Source organism: Canis lupus, chromosome 5 (assembly GCF_048164855.1).
Source record: "Canis lupus baileyi chromosome 5, mCanLup2.hap1, whole genome shotgun sequence".
In the NCBI taxonomy this organism is placed as follows: domain Eukaryota; kingdom Metazoa; phylum Chordata; class Mammalia; order Carnivora; family Canidae; genus Canis; species Canis lupus.
The window spans coordinates 85,601,973-85,625,699 of record NC_132842.1 but is presented as its reverse complement, the minus strand read 5'-3'; the positions used below and the strand labels follow the sequence as shown (position 1 = coordinate 85,625,699).

Here is a 23,727-nt window from a genome sequence, read left to right as displayed (position 1 = left end):
AAAGAGAGGGACTGTGTCTAACTCTCTGTGATCTGAAATGTCCTGGCCCCCTTCATAAATATTAAACAGCTTCTGTCCTATGCCAAGAACTGCGGCTCTTCCCCCTCGCAGGCCTACAGAGAAAGCAATCTGAAGAGACACATCTGGACCCTCGTTTTGGGCTCAAAGCTGTAGGGGGAATGGGCTCCTAAAAGTGTGAGACAAATGGCTGCGGTCTGAGATGAGGCTCGAGCGAAAGCAGCCAGCACAGAAGGAAGAAGGCTCTACCACGGTCACACCCACCAAAAATCCAGATGCTCACTCAGATTTTGCACAACTCCCATGGCTGTTGAGATCTGAATGGTGCTCCACAGACCTGAAGCCACAGACAGCCAGGGACACAACATTCTAGCTCAATACACAGCTCAGATCAAAGAGAGGAAGGGGAAGTGGGCAGCCCTATGCACTGACTGAAGCTCAGGGACGGAGCAGGATGAAGGTGGATGTTGGCTTCCTGCCATCCACACCCAGAAACCTTCCCCTGCTGGGCCCCGTGAGGGCTGACCCGAGAGCAGCAGTGCTCACACTGCCTCTGCATCGCAACCCCGGGGTGCCGTCAAACTGACCGCTGGGTGTCACCCCTCGAGTTCTGACTCTGGAGCTCTGCCTGGGGCTAGCAATGCACACATCTAACAAGATTCTAGGTGATGCTGAGACTGTGGCCCAGGGGCCACAGTTTGAGAACCACTGGCTCAGCAGCAGGTTTTGCCCGGGGTCCTTCCTGGACGTAGGGGAGAAAGCTATCTCATCTCCGGATGGTCCCTCCAACCCTCGATTTGTAATGTGCACAGCTGGTGGCCGCAGGGGACTCACCGTCCTCTAGCCTTCTCTCCGGACCACCCAGTTCTGTGCCATGGGTCTGGGGTATAGCTTCACTTTCATCTGGAGGCAGGCAGTGAGTTCAGTATGAGACATCACAAACTGTTACCTCCAAAGACAAAACAGGGAGCAGTCCAGGAGCAGCATCCTGGAGCAGTGGCCCCTGATGTAACGGGCACCGCCTTCGGGCCACGGCTATGTCAACAGCTGCCAGCACACAGAGGTGGGTTCCCTTCTCATGAGCATTTGCTACAAATAAGAATACTGAACTCGAACTCTCAAAGGCAGGGGGAAACAAAATCTAATGAATAAAAAATATGAGACCATCTGTGGGGCAAACACCAGGATCTGTCTTCTGACCCCTCTGAGCACACCGGGGGAGAACCCTCCAGACTGTGACTCTCCCACCTGGCACCGTGCAGGAAGCTCAGAAAGCATCCGTTCGCGTGGACACCTGACTGGTTGGCTGCCTATCATCTCGCTCCCCAGCAGTCTGTTCTCCGGTACCCAGAGGCCGCCTTACGGAGCAGGGCGGGGAGCTGCTTACTTGCATTCACTGTGGCAGCAGGTAGGGCTGTGTGTGCGCCCTGGGGCGGGGCTGGGGGGCGAGCTCTTGTAGTTAGCTTCCTGGAGCCAGAGGAGCATGGGGGGCGGGGTGGGCTCTCAGCTCCCTGGGAACCCCCGATCACGGCTGATGGAACTGACCGAGCCAACCACACAAGCACACTGTAAGATGATCGGGAAAAGCATTCTGCTTCTTTCATCTTTTTAAAAATCCCTTTCAGTCTGCTGCATTTCTAAATCCCGTGGTCAGCATCACCAGCCACTTATACTTTATAGGTAATTATGAAACTGGAATGACTCCAAGAGAGTAGAGGTACTGGGGACCGAGTCCTGCCACGACAGGAGACCCGGATCACCTGCCCTCGGGACCCCTCAGGCAGGCTGTGTCGACCTCACACAGTCAACTTCCCTGAGTGTCACAGGGGATTAGATTGAGTCACATTGAAAGTCCCTTCCAGCAATGCCTGCGTGTCTCAGCGGTTGAGCATCTGACTTCAGCTCAGGGTGTGATCCCGGGTCTGGGATCGGGTCCCACATTGGGCTCCCCACAGGGAGCCTGCTTCTCCCTCTGCCTGTGTCTCTCACGGATAAATAAATAAAATCTTAAAAAAAAAAAAAAAGTAAGAAAGTCCTTCCATACACCCAAGCTATCCCTACGTAACCTGTGGAAGGAAGTGCTTGTCATTAATTCCTAAAGTGCGGGAGGGGCTGGGAAGGGTCCCAAGGAGGGAGAAACAGGACAGGTGGTCTTTGAAAGGTGGGGAGAGTTTCAAAAAGTGGAAAAAGGAGCAGAGGAGGAGGTGGGCACTTCGGCAAAGTGAATGAACAAATGCAAACCAAACAAATTCTGTGGGGTTTGGACAAAATTGAAGTTTGGCCAGAGTTCAGATGATGAGGTAAAGTTCACTGAGAAACGGGCTGGAGTCACAACACAAAGACTTGGATGCTCGGCTGTGACATTTACACGAAGCCCAAGGCCAAAAGAGAGATACTAAAACATTTTAGGAACTGGTTAGACTTGAATTCTAGGAATGTTTACCCCTTGTGTTTTTTTTTTTTTTTTTAATCTTTCTCTTAATAACATGGTTGCATGATAACCAATTTGATAGTGGAAGAAAATTATTTTTGAAATAATGTGGCTATTTCTCAACATACTATTCTTTTGCTTTAGATCAGTACTGTCCAAAAGAAGTTTGGAAAGTGATGGAAATGTTCTATGTTCTACATCTGCACCTCTGTGGTAGCTGCTAGCCATGTGTGGCTATGGAGTACTTGAAATGTGGCTAGTGTGACCTGAATGATTAATTTTATTTGTTTGTTTGTTTATTTATTTATTTTATTTATTTATTCATGAGAGACACACAGAGAGAGGCAGAGACCGGGGAGCCCGATGCAGGACTCGACCCCAGGACCCCGGGATCACACCCTGGGCCCACACAGACGCTCAACCGCTGAGCCACCCAGGGATCTCATTTTATTTATTTTAAATAGCTATACTTGGCTAGTGGCTAGTGCAGTTTCTAGATACCTGCTGGACATCAGAAAACAAAAACAAAACCCCCAATCCTTAGTTATACAAAGTAATGAGGCAGGTCTGATAGGATATGCTTCTTCACGGAGGTGAAGGAGTGTGAATGCTAATTACAGAAATAAGTACTTGAATCTCCCTGCTAATGGTTAAACCAGACAAACTAATTTCAAGTAATTTTAGAACGATTATCTGTATATGTGTGATCCAATGCCTAAGGCTAAAATCATTGACATTAAATTTTCATGCGGTACAATTACATCTCCTATCTTAAGAATACAGTAACAACCTTATATTAAAAAACAAAAATAGCAATCATTTATCGAAGAGTGTCTATAATTAGGCACAGAAGGAATGTGTAGTGGGAGGACATTCTTTTCAGAAGACTTCCTTTAATATTTTTTCCCAGTAACATTCTTAAATTGTCCAAGCTATAAAATGTCAAAACAAATCTACATTTGCCTATTTAGGTAGCCTGCCGTTTACTAACCTAGTGGAACATTACGCGGCCCTTCAGCACCTGTAGGCAGTGATGTGAAAGAGCGGCTCATACATGTTAAAAGTGGAAAAACAAGGTGCAAACGGTGCACAGGGCTCACCGTCCTAATGCACACAGGTGTACAGCTGTGGACCGTCGCTGAAACCTACAGGACAGGGTCGGTGCCCGGGGCACAGGGAGGCCGGGGGACAAGGAGACTTGGTTTACACAATCCTGTCACTGTTTTGTACTAGTGAATTTTGTGCCATTATCCTTTCTAAAAAATTATGCTTTAAAAATAAAAGACGAATGTAAGAACGTAGATTAAAAAAACAAATCCTTCTGGGGCAGATCCACAGGGGGGGCGCAGGCCGTGGACAGCCCCTGAGGCCTGCTTGGTGGGGAGCCTCAGGCTTTGGGCTGATCTGGCCTCTGAGGAGCTCTGGGTGTTGGAAGGTCTTGCCTTTATTCCAGAAGCTAGAACTGTAACTCCTTCTGTCCTCACTTCCACATCGAATCAGCCTCCAAATCCTGTCAACACGCCTCCTAAACAGCCCCTTCCCTCTCCACCCCCACCATCTGTCCCCTTGGGCCTCTGAGCTGGTCCTGCCATCCCTTCTCTGGTCTCCCTTCAATTCACTCTCTTACTTTGCTCCGAGAGGGTTTTGTCCGAGTCCCTGGATGGCCTGTCAGTAGCCCTAACCCCTCACCTGGCATATAAGCCCCACAGCATCAGGGCCCTGGCTACCTCTCCTGCCTCACCTTGACCTTTCCACATCACCCCCGACCCTCCAAGCCATGCTGGACTTTCAGAATGCTGAACACACTGTGCTCACTCCTCACCGCACACATTCCAGTTAGGTATCACTTCCTCCTGGAAGCCTTCCGAAACCTTCTAAACCTGGATCGGGGCCCCTTCCTATCTCCCACGGCCCCCTGTGCTTCCTCTTGATGACCGTATTCGCTCTGTATCACGACAGCCCAGCTGTCTGGCCTGTGAGCTCTGGGAAGGCAGGGGCTGGGTCTGTCCTGCTCACCACTGCGTCCTTCAGGCCCGGTGCAGATAATGGCCACGAATAATTACTGGCTGAATGGATAAATGGGACCTTTGGTCTCATGTCTCAGAGAAAGTCTGGATCATCTACTCACGGGGAGTGGAATGGCATTTTAACGATTTAAAACCGTAAAATATCTCACTATGATACTAGGGCACTTTGTTTCAACTATTTTTAAAAACTGCACTTAGAGGCTGGCAAACAGAATAGGGGCCAGGTTTACTTCAACGTCCCCCGCAGGCTTCCCAGACCAAGATCTTGTCAAGTGTTCTCAGCTAAGCGTTACTGTTGCTTCTAGCTGGGGTACCCTCCCCACCCCCATCTCCTTCAGCTGCGCCTCAGTCTTACTCCTTCCTCCAGGGAGAACGGCGAGGCCACCTCGCTCCTCCCGCTGGCCTGCAAAGCTGTCTGCTCACACTGTTGTCACTGTCCTCCCCAGCTTTACTATCTGCAATGTGCTTGTCTCACGAGTCCCACGATGGGAGGAAGGCCTTTTTTTCTGTCTTTCTGGAGCCTGGTAGAGTGCTGGGCATGAAGCAAGCATTCTATAAAGATGAAGCGTCTCAAGAGGGCAGGAATTTTTCTTCTTTTCCAAAATCATTAACAAGAGATAATAAAGAGAAAACTGAGGCTGCAGAGTAAGAACCTGAGGTCCTCCCAGTCGGAGTTCAAGAGGGAGCAGGTATAGATCCCAGGGGCTCACCCGAGCCTCTCCTGTCCTAGAGCACTACAGTTTAAGTTTGAAAAAAAAAAAAACCCAAAACACCCAGGTGGTAGATGATTCTCAGGAAGGTAGCAGGTAAAACAAACATAAGGGTCTAAGGTGAGAACTCTGCACGGGGGAAGCCCTTCCAGTCCCAAAACCCCAGCGAGGACATCGGTGGCAGCCACTTGGCTGCTGTGTGGACGCAGCTCACCATTCCCCCAAGGCCTCGAGGCAGCGCATGCGGCCCAGCATCAGCTCGGGGTCATCCTTGTTCGTGTCCATCTTCTTATCATAGGCCACCAGCGCATCCTCCCACTCATGCAGTTTCTCGTACCAGGTAGCCTGGATCTCCTGCCAAGTGGAAAAGAAAGAGGCTGTTGTGGGCGTGGAGAGCAAGCCACACACTGCCTTTCCTTTTTTTTTTTTATTTTTTTATTTTTTTTTTAAATCTTTTTATTTTTATTTTTATTTATTTATGATAGTCACAGAGAGAGAGAGAGAGGCAGAGACACAGGCAGAGGAAGAAGCAGGCTCCATGCACGGGGAGCCCGATGTGGGATTCGATCCCGGGTCTCCAGGATCGCGCCCTGGGCCAAAGGCAGGCGCCAAACCGCTGCGCCACCCAGGGATCCCCACACTGCCTTTCCTAAGGCGCTAGGTGCTTCACCCATCCCCATACGTCTTGGCTCTGGTTGAAAAGAACTTGAGAACGTCTGGAGCTATGTCTGGGGGTGGTGTGAATGCTGGTGACTTGGCACACGGACAGAACGATCCTGGGACGATCCAGGAGCAGATGGCAGGCTGTGTCCACGCCTCATCACTTCCTGCCCAGACGCCAGGGTCCGCAGAGCTCCGCATGTGGGGAGGCAACAACAGGGGAAATCGTTGGCGACGGCAGGAAGCCCCGACCAGGACTCCTGCAAGATGCCACGGCCTGGATCCGCTGGACTGCGGATGGCGGGCCACAGGACCGGGATGGCAGCCACTTTCCTGGCGGGGCCAGAAAGACCAAGCCTTTATGCATAGTTGTTAGAGGAAAATAACTCGCTTTTTAAAAGCTCCTGATGCTCTGCGTTTTTAAACTTTCAGGAAATAATGATTTAAAACACAATATAACACTGCCACTTAAAATTCTTTGGAAAACCTTTCCTCCTTCCACCCAATGTTCCCTCCTGCTCAGCGCTTGGCAGCTTCACCAGTGTCAGGGGCCAAAGGCTGGTTTCCATCACCCGGGCAGATGGTGTGCCATGCTGACACGTGGTGCTGGCCACGTGAGCACAGACTCCGGCTCTCTAAGTGGTCAGGGGATGGACTGTTTTGTGTCTCTTCCTGCCCCCCACCGGCCTCCCCCTCAGCTGGTCTTCTGGGCTTCTCTATCTCCAGCTCAGAAAGAGGATATTTCCCTACCAGGCCAGGGTAGTGGCTCTCCAGGGATCCTGCTAACAAGACGATTCTGCAGTGGAATCTGTATTCGATGCAGGCCCCACGTGAATTTCCCCCACCATCCTCCTCTCCTTTCTTTTTTTTTTTTTTTAAAAGATTTATTTATTTATTTATGATAGACATAGAGAGAGAGAGAGAGAGAGAGGCAGAGACACAGGAGGAGGGAGAAGCAGGCTCCATGCCGGGAGCCCGACGCGGGAGTCGACCCCAGGACTCCAGGATCGCGCCCTGGGCCAAAGGCAGGCGCCAAACCGCTGAGCCACCCAGGGATCCCCCTTCCTCTCCTTTCTAAATAAAACCGGTATTTGCGTGGTACACGTGCTGACTGCTACTCTGCTGAGCTCGCTGAAAGGACCTTTCCTTCCTGAACCTCTGTAAGGAGGTCACTTCTACTTTCGGTTGTGAACTCATGCCGATGTCCCCTCGCTGGTCTCTGGCACGGCCAGTCCCCTCCGCGGGCCCTGCACGAGCCTCGCCCCAGCGTCCGTGAACGGCACGGCTCACCAACACAGGCACACCTGGCTCTGTGGCAGGTGAAACTACCTGAACTTCACTTTCTAAGCCTGTTGAGAAGAATATAAGAGAGAAAACAGAAGAGTCACTGTCCTTCAGAGGCGTCACTGTGAAGACAGCATCAAATGAAAAATGCTGAAACTGAAAAGGAACGCTGGTATTTTCCCATTTTGGGTTTCTGCCCGGGTGGGAAAGAGAAAGGGGCCCGTGACTGGCGGATGGCAGGCGCTCGGCAGGAACGGGCGGAAGGCAGAGGGAGCGGCATATGGAGCAGGTCAGGCAGGGGGCAGGATATTCTGAATTGCAATAGATTGCAGAAACTATAAGGTTTAAGCAATGAATCACACAAGATCCTAATGGGATTGCTGTTACATAAATTGTGCTGAGAAAGCGCAGACTCTGCCAAGAAAAGGCAAATCGTTGTCGAGCCTAATGTGCTTCAGCTACCTAAATATAACAGAAAATCCACCCTGGGCTTAGCGATGATCCTGGCACTCAGGGCCACGTTAAGGGCCTGGAGACGGAGGAGCTGGCCCCGAGGGCCGGTCCTCTGAGCCACGGGGGATAAGCTATCCGCTGGCAGACCACCTGAACGCCAGATGCTCGCGAATCCCTGCTTCTCGGGGCGCTTACTGTGGCCCACGCTCCAGGGTCACCCAAGGAGGGGCGTCTCTGCCTGGAGTTACGGGCCCCCTCCGCCGAGGATGGTGGCAAAGGTGGATGAGACACAGTCCCTTCTGCTGTCATCAGGAGAGTTGCCATCGTGGTCTAGTTACAGATCTGAACTCAGGACGGCAAAATGGTCCAACTTCCTAGCCCCCGTGTGAGGCAGAGCCTGTGAGGCAGCACCGATCTCTTCTCTCTCACACACCGGGCTCTGGACTCCAGCAAACCTGGGTAAGTGGCCTCCATGACTCACGAAAGGCTCATCGAATGGACCCAGAACTTAACATTCCGGGGAGTCAACGCTGAGTTGATGAGGTCAATGCTTTATATATGGTTAGGGAGTCACCAGAGCACCGCCAGGGCCACACAGGGTAATGGAGACGTTTACTAGTGATATAAGGCAGAGACGGCAGGAGAGAGGCAGCTATGCGAGCATGCACCAAGTGGAACAGCTCTTCAACGGCACGTGTCATCACGGTACGTGGCGTTCTGGAGAACTGGCCGTGCTTTCTTCTGAGATAGGTACTGAGCAGGAACCGTGGGCCAGCGGCGATGCTGGTGCCACAGACAGACACACAGTAACTCGGGCTGGGGTCATACAGGTGATGCCAGACGGCCTGGGTTCAGGTGCTGGCCCGGCCACGGATTCACTGCTCAGACAAGGCTGCTGTGCTGATGGGACCACAGGCTCCTCTCCTGTCGCACGGGGTAACGGTTGTACCTCTACTCACAGGGCCCTTGCGAGGACTGAGTGAGATGGAGAACAGAAAATACCGGAAGGGTCGGGCACACGCCAGGGGTTTGAAATCCACCAGCCATTACTATTCATCAGATCCTGTCCTCACGAGCTATATTCAGTGTGGACAGAATCCACACAGCCTTCATCCTCGCGATACAGGAAAGTCAGCATCGGACGTTGCCGACTGGGAGAAAGACAAAAGAAAGCAACTTTCTCAGGGGTGTGGCCGAGCGCCTCCCTAGCCATGTCTCTACCTCTTGCTTTTCCAAAAGGAACGAGGCACTTACCAGCTCTCCAAAGTGTTTCATGGCATATTCCAACACCCCGGCCGCTGCCTCTGGCTGCTGTAGCTTATTATTAATGCTGGGAAAACAAAAGGAAGAGGTGGTTACACTCACGTCAGGGGGGTGGGTGGGAGGCGTGGGGGTCAGCGCAGGCGGATGGCTCACCCGCACGTTGGGGACAGTGTCTTGCAGGTGCAGAGACAGCACCGACTTGTACGACCACCCAGCGAGCTCAGCCCGAATGACTTCAGCTAAGGAATGATTTCATCTTGATCCCACCCTCCTGGTTTGAGGGCGCAGCGTCTGGCAGACAGGAAGCCTCACTGGCTGTGGGGCCCCTTCTCCGCCAGCACAGACGGGCTTCCTCGCAGACACGGTCAGCCGGGCCGCATGCGTCTGTCCCCTAGAACCTAGAAGGCCTGCGTCCAAAATCGGCCCTGCGTCGAACACAACCAGATGAGGTCCCTCTGAACCTCTAGCTCTCGCCACCTCTCATCAGTTGCCCAGAGAATGAGACACGGCGGTGGCGCCGAGGCCAGCCTCCTGCGGTAGGGACAGGGCGCCCCGGCTACTGTGGCTGTGCAAGCATCTGACTGCTCCCCTGACAGAACCGGTCTCCTTCGCAGTCACACTCTTCCTTAGACCCTCCTCCAGGGCCAGCCCCCTGCTGCAGAGCCCACCCGGCCCGGGCGCCCCACGTCTGGCAGAGCGAGGTTTCTCACTGACGACACACTGTCGCCCGTGGGCAGCATGCGGCCACTGGGACCGACCGGGGGACTGTAATGTATGGGGACAAGCGGGCAGGAGCCGTGATGGTCTGGGCCTGGAGCCGGTTAACAGAGAGGCTGTGGAGAATGTCCTGGAAGCCGGACAGCAGCAGGGCTGACACCCTTGTTCCAACAGGAACGTACATATGAGGGCAAATGGCAACTAAGTGGCTGCTAATGTTCAGGAAGGAAACGGGGGATGGAGCAGGCCCGAGGAAGTCAGGGGCCAACGGTGACGTTCTCTGTTCAGGCGGGGAGCAAGCCGTCAGAGTCCAGCTTGGGAGTCCAGGCTGTTCTAACGAGTGAGGGATCCAGTTTACTGCCCTAAGTGCAAACTGTCTATCTGATTAGAATGAATTTTTAAGTGGTTTTGGGAAATTCCAGGATTGAGGTTTAACATGGTAATATGGCAACAGATTGCTGGTATAAATATTATTTTTCTGAAATTCAAATTCCACATTTATTCCAAGAAAACCACAAAGGAACTGCCCAAAATCTGTCAAACCAAAGACATTAACATTTGTGAAAGTAATAATCTAATGCCTCATGTTTACAAAGCACATTTCAAATAATCCTTCCAGCCTATCACTCCTCTGACCTCACGCATCCCCAAGACAGTGGGCAGGAAAGGTATTTTCAATTTTGTTTCACTCCTGGGGGAGACCCAGGCCTGAAAGTGCAGCAATTTTCCCTAAGGCCCACCATGAATGGCGGACAGTCTCTGTATGATCTGAAGCAACCTTGTGACTCTCCTTTGTTAAGGGGAGGTGCGGGGTGAAGCAGCTTTGGATCTGGAGTCAGAAAGCTTGGGTTTGCATTCCTGGAGGTCCAGTTCTGCTACGTATAAGCTCTACAACCATAAGCAAGACACCTTTTTTGAGTTTTACATTTCTCATCTATAAAATGTGGCTAATCCTACCTCTTCCACAGGCTTTTTCAGAGAACAAAATGGAATAAAGGGTATGAAATTGTGAAGCAGAGCCCGATAAACGCCTCTTCCTTCACCTGATTTTGTCTAAGAATTAAGGTTGCTACATACATGGCTATAGGCTTGTGTACAGAAAAAGTGCACACCTAAGGCCGAGACTCGAGCCAGCACTAGGGAATCATCAGTGCAGGTTCCAAACTCATCCTGGGCCCCTTACTCAGATTGTCAAGGGGCCCAGGCTCCAGGCTCTGCAACGGGAGGCCAGAGTCACCATACAGACGTCCTTCTCCTTTATTCATGGCAGGCAGGCGACTCTCGTGGGCTCCACTGGGCAGACCCACCTGTACTTCTGTGCAAAGCAATGAGCCAGAATGTTCCCTATAAGTCAGTCTGCTGCGGGGCTCAGAAATGTTCTTAATTTCAAAGAGGAGCCATAACATCATGATTTCTTTCAGAAAGTCCTATATGAGGTTCTTTTAAAAATTTCTATCTATCATCTATCTATCTATCTATCTATCTATCTATCTACCTACCTACCTACCTACCTACCTACCTACCGTAAGCTCTATACCCAATGTGGGGCTCAAGGTCAAGAGTCACACTCTCCGCCAACTGAGCCAGCCAGGTGCCCCTTATGAGCCTTTCTAACAAGCTCACTCACCTGGGGGCTAGGTGAGCTGTATTAATAATCAATATTAGTAGGTACGAACTTGTGATTATCTAGTTCCTTGAACCCAATAAAAATTTAGAAGCGTAAAAAGGCAAGAAAGGGAGTCCATGTATATTTATATGCCACATGTAAATACATGTAATTATATCATCTATATATTCTTTTGGGTTTCAGAGGGGACGACTAGGATGGCCACGGCATAGGTATTGACTGCTCTGGGGAGGAAGGCAGTATGCTCCTTACCTAAAGCAAAATAAGTTAACTCCACAAATCAGACCTAAAAATCCAGGAGTTTCAATAAATGTCTTCAATCCTGTGTTCTGCAGCAAATGCGATTCTCGGGAACAAATTACAAACACTGGCAAAGCTTGCCTCACTTGGGACAAAAGCAACACAAAACAAGAAACAAGCAAAAGGCCCTCCCCACTCCGTTCTCCCACTCATGATACATGAAAAGGAGGGCTTTACAACAAACTGATCCAAATCAAGAAGTAGCGACTAGGAACCGCAGAGGAGACGCAGGAATTTCACCTTAACGTTGCTCCAGCTTCGATCGCCCTCCTCTAAGGACAAACGCAGCTTTGCAAGTTAAAAACACACACACAAACAACCAAAAGTCATCATATGGCCCCACTCCTTTATGGGAAAGTCCAAGTAAGTCACCGGCACCATACGTCCCACCTAAACGCGGGTGGAGGGGAGCGAGGCCGCAGACAGAGCCCAGCGCGAAGGACAGAGGGGGCTGGGTTCCTTGGGGGAACCACCGACCAGGTCTTCAGCAACCGCCAGGAAAACGGGAGGCACGGCCCGAGGCTCCCGATAGGGACAATCACTGCAAAATCACAACTTCGACTAGATGACTAAACACAGACACGGAAAGGGAGTGGGATCAGCCTGAGAAAGGGTCCCTTCCCAGTACGAGGTCCCCGGCCTGAATCGAGGGCCCGAAGGGGAGGAGCCGGTGCACACGTCCCTCGATGGCTCCGAGGAGAGACCTGTGCGTTAACCAGCTGCAGCCCCCGTCTATTCTCTCCTCCTCCCTGTCCCCACTTTATTTTCCTGCAGGACTTTGTCCCTCTGGCCTCCCCGGGTGGGCCACAAGGAGGCTGGAGAGCACAGCTGTGTCCCCACCTCCCGGAGCCGGAAGCCGCCACCACCCGGGACGCAGAGCCTGTGCTCTTGCCTGGGCCCCTGACTTCTCTCCGTCCTCCACCCCTTCTGGCGGTCCATCAGGGGAGGCGATGCACCAGGACAGCCGCGAAGGGGTCCCCAGGTCACGGGCAGCTTACTGCTCATGTGGTCGTCCCACCTCGGCGAAGGCGGTGCTAATACCGACCTTTCCACGCCACACGCGACCCGGCTGTGGCCAAGATCACAGGCTGTCACACGGCCGTGGGGACCCAGTAACACGAAGAGTGTGCGGCGGGAGCACCTGGCCAACCCTGGATGCGCCGCGCGGACGAGCAGCCCTGCGGCCTTTCCTGGCCACGTCCCCAGGGACGCCGAGGCTGACGCCCTCCTCCGGCCCCAGGTTCTCCCCCCTTCATGAGCCGCCCATATGCCTTGAGACCCCCCACCCGCGCCAGCGGGCCGCCCCGGTGGGCTTTCCAAGGCCGCCTGCTTGGGGCTGGGGCCGCACAGCCAGTGCAGGCTGCACCGTCTTCCGGAAGCTGAGCGATTAGGTGACAGTAGGCGTAAGCTGCCTACTCGGGTGACAAGAGGCTGTCCTCTGAAACTCCCCTTGCAAACTCAGACGTGATTTTTAGGAGTCGAGGGAGAGGCTGGCTCGTGGGAAGAAGTTGCCTTCACTCCCAGGCCCCTGGCGAGCTCCTGTTAATGGGGCGGCTGGGAGCCCCTGAGCGCGTTCTCTCAACGCTCCCTTGCGAGCCCGTCTCCTGTGACTGCTGTGGGCGTAACGAGGCCGGACATTCCGACGGCGGGAGTGCTTCCCATGCAAAGCAGACCCTGCCGACCCCGGCCGGGTGGGAAGATCTCGCCACAAACCAGCTGGGAGAGCTGGAGGCCGGGCAGCCCCGAGCCCCCAAGAGCACGGCGCTGTGGGGTCCAGCTGCGCTCTGCCCCGGCCTCCAGCGGGAGCAGCCACTGGAGAACTTAGTCGTGCGTGTACCGAGCAACCAGAAATGGCCTATCCACGTACTAAATCCCAGCACCCGCCACTGAACCTGCCGACACAAGGATGGTGGAGACAAGCAAACCCAGCGAGGGAGGTCAGCAAGGGGCGAAGGGGTGGTTGCACGGTGCGTCCACTTTCACTCGTTTTACTTATTTATTTTGGAGAGACACAGGCAGAGGGAGAAGCAGGCTCCCCGTAGGGAGCCTGACGTCGGACTCGACCCCAGGACCCTGAGCCAAAGGCAGACGCTCAACTCCTGAGGCCCCCAGGTGTCCCCCAAGATTTAGTTTTTATCAAGGGAGGCTGAGTTGAGAACTAGACACTGGGAAGATTCTTGGCAACTGAGGTAAACGCTCTCCGGAGCTGGGCTGGATTAACGAACTAGAACAAGACACTGCCGCGCTGCCTCCCACAGCAGAGGACACCAGGCGCCTCCCCTCCACACTCTCCCCAAATCCCTCTTCAGAAGCGGGGAGAGCCTGCAGGGTGAGCGGGTCACTCAGACGGGAAGGGGCTCCTCCGGTGGCCTCCGCAGGCGCCCCAGCAAGGGCGACGGCCGAGGGCCAGGGCTGGGCGGGCGGCCCGTGTACTCGGCCGTGGCTCTCCCCGTCGAGCTCTCCTGTGCAGGATGAGCTGACCGGAAGCGTCAGGCACTGCCAGCTCCAGGGCGTAATGCCGGCCCACAGCAGCGGGAGGGTCTCCGGCTTGCCACCCACATGCCATTCCTGCCACCCGAGGAATTCCGTGGTTTCCTGAAGGCGTTTGGAAGCCACTGCTCCACAGGTTTCTGGACTGATGTCAAATCCAGTCATGTGGCCTGAGAACGAATTACTTCTTTATGGCTCACTCGGTCATCGCCCTGGTCTCTCGGTGTCTCAGCCTTGGTGCCCCAGCGACCTTCAGGCTGTAAGAGCAGAGCCCGAGCCGGTCAGAAAGTCAGTCAAATAAGGAGCATCTACGGTCACATCTGGGGGACCGCTCAGGCTTTCCTAGTGCTCCCGACAGGAATTTATGAGAACGTTATGCACCCGCTTCCCAAATGGCTCTGGGCCTTCTCTCTCCTGTTTCTAGTGCAGACCACAGTCTGTGTTTTATTTGGTTCCCCGTCAAGGAAGGATTCTCTGAATTCCCTTAGCGCTAGGCTGGTGACACACGCAACCCAGCCGACAGGGGACCTGGGCAGGTCTGACCGAGGAGCCCCGCGGCAGCCAAGATGGGGCCAGGCTGGACCTGCCCCGGGTCACCACCAGCGCCATGGAGCAGTCTCTCTTGCTTCGCCTACAGGTGGGGTGACTGCTCCAGACCCCTCCCTGACCCCTCTCCTGGCCCCGAGACTGAGCTCTGTGCCCCAAGCATGATTCAAAACAGAACGGCTTGGTTCCTGCCGGGAAGATCCAGAGCAGGCTGGGCCCCGACGCCTTTCCCAGGCAGTCACCCCGGGGAACTCAAGGCGGTGACAGTCTCCTGAATAGATAGTGGAAAGCAAAGGGACGGGAGCGAAGACAGAAGGCAACCCGAGAGCACATGAAGTGGGACCCGGAGAAAGGCCATGAAGGACGATTTAAAGGCAGGCTGTAGGAAAGTGAGGCAGGCCGGCTGGCCTCAGTCGTCCACCGAAGGTCGGAGGGAGGTGGTGGGGGACCGCAGCGCCCCTGGCTCTGGTACGGTCAGATTTCTCTTGCTGCTTCAGGAACTCAGGAAAAATCACTTAACTTCTCTGCATGTTAACAAAGACGAGGCTGGCCTCATCGGGAGGCTTCGTAGCTGGGACACGGGGTGCCCCTGGTGCTCTAGGGCACCTGAGGCATCCAGAGAAGAGACGATGTGATGCAGAAGAGGTGGCCTGCCTTGGACAATCCAGTGGCCTCCTGACGTCTCAGTCCAGAGTGTCTTAAGGGCAAAGAGCTCTTGCCTGATCTTCCCCCTTTCCTTCGGCTGCAGCTTAAACAGCGCGTCTGCCTCAGCACCTCCAGGACACGCTAAATCTGTATGTCACAAGGAGGGAATTCTCGAGAATTAAAAAAGACAGAGTGCTAACAGCTGTGTGGGCACGTGGATTAGGTGCAGGGGAGACAAACAATCCTATCCTTCTAAGATTGGGAAAAGGTTTGCCTTTTTGTTAAATGTCACTCCCATTTAATCCCCTTTCCAGAACAGTGTTTTCACCCAGGCATGTTCTACACAAATAAGTAAGTACTTTAGACGTCAGCGGTGAGCAGGGCACTCATAGAACTTTGTATTTTGCTTCTGCACGTAACCGAGATGTTTCCCACCTGATCCCGTCTCAGTAACTACCCGGGAGAGCTCCAGGATTTCCTCCTGCCGCGGCTCCCACGCCGGTGACCCATCTCCCGGGTACACCTTCTTGGCTGGCGGTGGGCAGCGCGGCACCAGGCGAGGTGCTTGGGAGCACATCCAGCGCTCTCCCACGTACACTCAGCGATGTTCCAGCGGAAGTCTGCCATCAGACGGGGATCAGAGCGCCCACCCTGAGGATGAACACGGCGCTCAGCTAGAAGCCAGGCAAGCTGTTCCGCGTGACCCATCACCTCCAGGCACCCGCCCCCGGCTGCACGTAGGGCCCGGGTACCTAGCCCGATCTGGAGTAAGTCACTGAGAGGCCGCACGGCCCCGGAGTGGCAAAGCGCACGATCTGTGCTGGCCGGGTTTCCAAGCCGGGGGCCTGTCAGAGGCGTGCTGTAAAAATGATGAATGGCTGTCACAGTTCCAAGGCTCCGGCTGATTTAGGGAGCCATTGGCAGACACATCACTCCCAGCATGTCAGCCGGTTAATTACTTCCAACTTTATCTTTCTTGTCAACACTTCTTGACAAATTGGCCATTATCTTTTTATTCTACAACAATGAGCACTGCTCCTTTTAGGGTGATGCCTGGAGGTTTTTCTCTTCCTTACTGCTTCTTAGGATCCAGAGCGAAAAGAAGAGCTCCGAGGGACACGAGTAGAAAGAGGAGCTGTGAGGAACGGAACAACACTGGGCTGGGCTGCTCGGGTGAACCCAAAGCTCATTTTCAACTATCTGACTCACAAGCACAGTTGATATTTTGGCTAAAATCCTGATTTGCTGGCTTTCCCCCCGATGTCTAAGATTCAGGCTCTCGTGGGGATAAGCTGGGACACAGAAGGTACACGAGCTGGCGTCTAGTGATCTGGGAGTTGGGCTCCCCTCGTAACTGAGTAAGCAGATGTGACACGGCTTCCTGCTCCGTAAGGAGAGGCCACGCTGCAGAAATGCCAACGTTCATTCTGGAATTGGGGAGAAGAGAAAAGAAGCCTCCCTCAGGGTAAGGACAGGCTGACGGAAGATGACCAGGACACACTGACTGGGCTGCCAAGACTCCTGGCCTACGAGGTGATCCAAAGATCTGGAGACCAGCGGTGTCCCCACCAGTGATATGCCATCACCAGATAGACTGTCAGAGGGGACTGTGGGGCAGAACCCGGCGCCTGTCACGGTTCATCAGCTGTAAGCCATGCACTTTGACATCTCTGAATCAGGATTGGGCATAGGATTCGAGGTTTTGGAGCACTGCGACATGGTTTAACTGCCAGCAGCAACCCCCGGCCGCGCCGCTTCCGCAGTACATAGAACTCAGAAGTGGCTTCTCGGACTCACCACAAGAGAGGCCCCATGACCTTCTGGGCATCCCGGAGGCTGAGCCAGATACAGTGGAGGGGCAGACGTTCACTAGTGAACTACTGCAAGCTTCCCCCTTTGGCCTCGGGCTGCAATGAAAGACCCTCTGTCCTTTGGGTCAGTTTAGGAGAAAGCCCAGGTCTCCTCCCTTTGTCCCGCTCCTCACTGGTGGCCAGCTTCCTGTGCTGGGCAGCTTTCCTCGGGGTTTTGAAGGTGTTCTAGAACGACAAGCTGTTGTACAGCGGACCTGTAGGAAGTCTTCAAAATAGCCAGAAATAAACTGATGTTCTACCAGCGACTGGTGAGAGACTGACCTCCTGGGTAGGGCTGGATGTAAAAGGGCATTAAAGAGAAAGACAGGGTTCGGAAGATCCAATCTGTGCTGGTGCTCTGGCCGCACAAGGGCGTCCTCTGTCCATCCACCCTCTGCTGCGTGGACCTGCCCACGAGGGGTGCAGAGTCCTAGAGGCACAGTGCACTTCTGAAGTCAGCATGAGCCCACAGATTTGGGATGTGTTTCTGTCAAGAAGTGAGGAACTTTGAGCAAATCCTCACCCCTCTGGTCTGCTTTTTCTTCCAGCAGAGGTAGGGGAAAAGAACAAGACTCTGTACCTTTTCTGGAAGCCAGGAAACAACTGAAAAAGCAAGACTCACACTTCCAAGCAACACAGTGGTGACACCTTGGGAACGTGTTTAGAATTAAGACAGAGCGTGGGTTTTATTCACCCGTCTAGCCCCTCGCCCGTGGACTGCAAAGCCCAATCACACTTGCCATTAACTGGTTGCTCTGGCACAACTGGCTCAATTTCTCTAACATTCTCAAAGCATCACAGTCCCCTTTTGCCCTCAGTGCTGCCTGTGTCAGCGTGGCAGAGGACTGGCCGGAAGGGAAGCTCTGCAGTCCCGGCTGGGTACGGACGTGTCACGTATCCTGCACCTTGGACACGAGATCTCGTCCCCGATGAAGAGGGACTTTCTGGGCATTTCATTCCCTTTTGGGGACAGCAAGATTTGTCAGTTTCTTGGATAAATTATGGGCAACGCAGCTGCCCAGAGACGCAGCTCTTTTTATGGGGCCACGTCACTTGCTCTGTCTTCAACATTAGCGGCCACCTGTGGCCCTCGGGCCATGATGAGGGCTAATGAACAGGCTGGTGCAGCTTGAAGTAATCAGCTACGGCAGTTACACGGGCCTCTGTCATATGGCAGAGCAGGACAAGACCCTGCCCCACACGCTCTGTGGTCCTCTTGCTGGTCATCTTCATATGTAAAGAAGAGGGGGTGAGACAGCAATCAATGGTTTCCAGGGAGACAAAGTGATTATTATATAGCAAGGACGCTGCCTCCATTATTGATTAAGATACAAGGTTGAACCAAATGATCTCAATGCTTCCAGTTCCCACTTCCTTTGGTTCTGTGACTGACACCTATAGAAGAAAAATGGACTTGGAGCAAGAGAGAATGTGGTGGCCAACGAGGAAGGCCTCAGCATGACAAGGTACTGCCAACGAGCACGGAGAGAGACTCTACGTCTCCAGGACAGGTGTTTACTCAAGGGAAGAGAACCTTCCGCCGGGAACTCGTTCTTTCACTTGACAGGTTGCAACGAAGGCCCTCTTTGGTCTCAGGCTCTGTGCTAAGGGCCAGGTGTTAGAGCTACTGCAGTAAATAGATACGGTCTTTGCTTTTGAAGAGCTTCCAGGTCAGTTAAGGAGATATTAAAAAATCAACCCCAAAGTAAGTGCTGTGAAGCTAAATACGACGAAGAAAGCAGAGCACTCAGATGGAGACTAATGTGGAGGGCTTTTCTGATGAGATGACAACTGTACACCTAAATAATACCTTTTTTAAAAAAAAATATTTATGAGAGAGAGAGAGAGAGAGAGAGAGCGCATGCAAGCATGAGCAGGAGGGACAGAGGGGGAGGGAGAGGGAATCTCAGACTCTGCGCTCAGTGTGGAGCTTGACGTGGTGGTGCTTGATCTCACAACCCTGAGATTACGACCTAAACCGAAACCAAGAGTCAGACGTGTAACCGACTGTGCCCCCCAGGAGCCCCTAAATACGACTCATTATTCGCTGGGCACTGACTACGTGTCTGCTGCTACTGTATCATGTGCCCTATCTTTTTTTTTTAAATCAATTTCCTAGTTCAAGGATATAAAAAAAAAGTATACATAGGGTACAGCTTGATAAATCACGACAAAGCAAAGACGCCCTAGTACCTGCCATGCAGACCGAGAAACAGAACCCAGTACACTGCCAGCACCCCAGAAGCACGGAGGCTCGTCCTGGCCAGGGCTCCCTTCCTCATCCCCGGAGGCAACAGCTATCTGACCTCTGTCACAACTGGTTTCACCAGGTCTCGAGCATCACCTCAACACTCAACACGACACTGGGACATGCATGCATGTTGCCACCTGCCCCGCGTCTCCCCTTCTACTGCTGAAGGTACTTCCATTGTGACTAACCACAACCTCCCCGTCCTGTGGCGGGTGGGCACTGAGGTGGCTCTCAGCTCTTGGCTACTACGAGCAGCGTTCCTACCAATGTTCTTGTACGTATCTTTTTTTTTTTTAATTTTTTTTATTTATGATAGTCAGAGAGAGAGAGAGAGAGAGAGAGAGAGAGAGGCAGAGACACAGGCAGAGGGAGAAACAGGCTCCATGCACTGGGAGCCCGACGTGGGATTCGATCCCGGGTCTCCAGGATCGCGCCCTGGGCCAAAGGCAGGTGCCAAACCGCTGCGCCACCCAGGGATCCCTTCTTGTACGTATCTTTGGTGCAGGTGTGCTCGTATTTCTGTTGGGACTGTACCTAGAGGAGTGCTGCTGGGCTACGGGTGTGTTCAGCTTTCAAGGACACTGGCAAATTGCTCTCCAAAGTGGTTCTCTCAATCTACATTTCCATGGGAAGTATATGAAAAGCCCAACTGCTGGGACACCTGGGGGGCTCAGTGGTTGAGCACCTGCCTTCAGCACAGGTCGTGACCCTGGTCTTGGGATCGAGTCCTGCACTGGGCTCCCTGCATGGAGCCTGCTTCTCCCTCTGCCTGTGTCTCTGCCTCTATGTCTCTCATGAATAAATAAAATCTTAAAAAAAAATAAAAAATCCTGGGCAGCAGGGCCCAGGGCGTGATCCTGGAGACCTGGGATTGAGTCCCATGTCAGGCTCCCTGCATGGAGCTTGCTTCTCCCTCTGCCTCTGCCTATGTCTCTGCCTCTCTCTCTCTCTCTCTCTCTCTCATGAATAAATAAAATCTTAAAAAAAAAAAAAATTCCCAACTGCTCCACATCTTTGTCAACACTTGGTACTGTCAGTGTTTTCCACTGTAGCCATTTTAGTTGGTGTTTGGTGGTGGCATGTGATAGTTTGCATTTGAATTTCCGTCATGCCTAACGAGCGTTCACTGGCCTGGGGGAGACCCTCTTTCGTGAAGTAAGTGTCAACTGACATCTCTTGCCACTCTTTAAGTTGGCTACCCTCCCCCCCTTTTTTTAAGATTATTTATTTATTTATTCATGAGCGTCACAGAGAGACAAAGGCAGAGACAGAGACACAGGCAGAGGGAGAAGCAGGCTCCATGCAGGGAGCCCGACGTGGGACTGGATCCCGGGACCCCAGAGTCACGCCCTGAGCCGAAGGCAGGCGCTAAACTAAACCACTGAGCGACCCAGGTGCCCCTGTCTTAACTATTTTAATCCTTTACTTTATTTAACTAAAAGTCCTGTGAGGTAAAGTAGTTATGATTTTCATCTCCATGGCACAGATCTGTAAACCTCTGAGAAATAACTTGCCCAGGGTCACATAACTATCAAATGATGGGAAGGGATTAGAACCCAGATTTGGTGGATTCTAGACCCACCCAACTATTTCAAGTCCTTCACATACGGCCTCCCTAATCCTCAAACCAGATGATCCCTTCAGGGCATTTAATATGATTGCGTTACAATTTCAAGAAATTCTAATGTTCTAAGCCATTCATTTCCAGTTAAAAAATCTTGTTTGGCAACTACAAAAAGCCACTTTCCCAGTGAGAGTCAGGAAAACAGAGCACCAAGAGGTAAAGGCTGCTTAGATTCCTTCCAGAGCTCCCTCTGTCTCCAGAGCAGCAATCCCATCTCTCACGCCTGGCTCCCCCCCACCTCTCCGGCTTTACCTGTCCCCCCGGCCCCCGACTCCTAAGCCACGTCCAACGACTTGTGTCTTCCTACTTCCTACCAAGTCAAGGTCTTCCACAAAGCTGCACCTGCTCACCATGCCCCCTTCAGCTCGCATGCTCTGCTGGCTCACAGGACGGCTGTTTGCCACAAAGCCCGGGGAGGGCAGAGGAAGACTCCTGGGTAGGGGCTACAATGAACAGCGGACTCTAGGAGGAGGCCGGGGAGAAACCATTCCTAACTGTCCGTCTGGGGTGCGCTGTTTGGTAGAAGTGACGAGTGAGCAGCTTAGGGAAGAGATGGCCATACCTTCTGGGATGGATGTGGACCTTCCCTGGGACAGAACAGGACTGAGAGACGGAAGGGTCGGGTATGAGGTGGCCGCGGACAGTAGGGTAAGCTGCAACCCGTTACCAGGCTTCAGGAGAAGCAGAACATCCCCCCTCAGCACACAATTAATCTAACAGCAAGGTAGGTTCTTCTGAGATGAATTTGTTCAACAAACAGAGTCTGGTTCTGAGAGCAGCGGTTTCCCTCCCTCACCAATTTTGCAAGTAGTGGTTTAAGAGCAGGCAGGGACAGGAATATGCTAGAAAGGGAGGAGTCTCTCCAATGGGGACATTTTCAAGAAAATGAGACACGGCACTTCCACTTGGGTAGAAGGAGAGACCACCTCCAGGCCCTCCCCTGCTCTGTGCTCCTCGGGCCGCCCGAACGCCTCTAGTCCTTGGTGCCAGCCCAAGGCCGCGTGGCCCAGACTGTGGGGTTTCTGAGAACTTCCAGGCTAAGGGAAAGCTCACTGGCTTCTCTCATTAGGAATATGAGCTTGATTTTCATAAACATCTTTCCCAGGAACACCGAGCTGACCCTCTTTCACCACCAGCAAAATAGAGAAAAGGAAAAACTTCAAGGTGTCCAACACAGGCTTTCCAGATTTTCTCACTTAATTCCCATTTTCATGGTCACTTTATTCATGAAGGGCAGAGAAGGGAGTAAAAGCGTCCTGGAGAAGGAAAACCGGCCCAGTCCCCCACATCCTTCCTGGTTCTGTCTACTGGCTTAGCTGTACTCAAAACAAGGGTTTACTTTTCCTTCTTTCAGAGACTCAGAATCTAGGACATCGCAGCGTTATGGATGTTTGGAGGATGGATAATCTGGCAAGGGACCACTCTTAGTCTGCTAAATTTTTTAATTTGAGGGGGAACTTATTGACATTTGGGCAGCTTGGGTGATGTAAGAAAATGTTCGAATAAGGAAAGCCTCTGTCTCCACCTTAGGCCTCATGTTAGAAACTGGTTTTCAGAAAAACAAATGTCAGAGAGCAGGCATTCATGCTAACAGCTAGACGCTTCTGATCCAAACTCACGAACCCCCAGAAAGGATTGCTACATGGGCTGCAAATACAAATGACTGATTCACTTTCTGCCCAAATATGAGAATCTATTCATAACCGTTTCCTGTTTGGGCTGGGGAAGCGGCCACTGGGAAGAACAAACAGAAAGCTGGCTGGGACCCCGTAGAGGTCCACCGTTCCCTGGGACCGTGTACCGTGTTGCTGTGCGGCAGCGCTAAGACAGCGGCTCACACAGGACGTTCCGCACGCAGCTGCGGGACTCGGCACAAGCTGTCAGCTGTTGGCTACGAGGCTGACCCGAAGATCCCCCGCGGGTTCGGCAGGCCGTCGGATGTGGACGGCGGGGCCGGGTGCGCGTTAGTGACGTGAACTCCGCGGGGCAGACTAGAGAGGCCAGCCGGGGGCGGGGGCGGGGGGCATTTGCCAAAAGAGAGCAGGGACTAGCTGCTGCCTCTGGACGGGCTTCTGAGTGGAATGACAAGGCTGCCGTAGGGCGCCAGCCTCATCCTCACCCCTCCGAGGGCAAGGAGACCAGGGAGGGCGCAGACCATCCAGATCTACCCGAACCCTACTGCTTTTTGAGTCAGAGGGGAAAAAACTGCGCGGTAACTCCAGCCGCCTGGACAGACGTCTCATTTGGAAGAAGATTCCAGGGGATCCCGGCAGGGAAGGCAGGCGGTCAGGCATCGGGCTTGTGCGTGACGGACCCACACCGCACGGCACCAGCACAAGGACTGCCTCAGTGGCTCTGCATCAGGGAAATGGCGAGAGTGATGTTCCAAAGACAGAGTTAGTTACTGTCTGAGGACAGAGGGGCCTCTGCATACATTCTCAGTGAAAGGCTCATGTGAGGTATTTTAAGGTTTGCTAAAATCCCAGGTTTTTCTCATTTGTCTTCCAAGGAGTAGTGCCCTTCAAATACAGTGCATGAAAAGTGACAGTAACCCTGTTTTCAGGGATATATATCCTACAGAGAGAACAGCTGCAGATCTGCAGACTGTAAGACACAGGAAGAGGGCAATGAGACTGTAGATATGGATTATCAGGTGACGGGGATTCTTCTCCCGATGATTTAATGTACTTTCCAAGTTTCGAATCGAATCATAGGACGAGGATGGGCCTGTTCTCCGTTATGCCGACAGACTGATGAAGCGTGTGTCCCGGTCCCAGAACCATGTCCAGCACTCCTGAGTTTTCGTCCCTGCTGCCCTCTCCAACACTTCC

At 52.9% G+C, this 23,727-nt stretch overlaps 1 protein-coding gene and 1 long non-coding RNA gene across 3 annotated transcripts in view; one reads left to right on the top strand and one right to left on the bottom strand.

The window, feature by feature from the left end:
• MTOR (mechanistic target of rapamycin kinase) overlaps window positions 1-23,727 on the bottom strand; it is a 120,163-nt gene that overhangs the window by 31,443 nt on the left and 64,993 nt on the right. For both annotated transcript variants that reach the window (XM_072828409.1, XM_072828410.1), the window contains exons 29-30: window positions 8,838-8,913; window positions 5,401-5,540 (exon numbers count right to left, since the gene is read on the bottom strand). In XM_072828409.1, the coding sequence (XP_072684510.1) occupies window positions 5,401-5,540; window positions 8,838-8,913 (216 nt within the window). The remainder of the gene's footprint in view (window positions 1-5,400; window positions 5,541-8,837; window positions 8,914-23,727) is intronic.
• LOC140634451 (uncharacterized) lies at window positions 6,571-11,298 on the top strand. The gene is made up of 2 exons (XR_012031943.1): window positions 6,571-8,042; window positions 9,017-11,298. It is a non-coding gene; the product is annotated as an uncharacterized lncRNA (long non-coding RNA).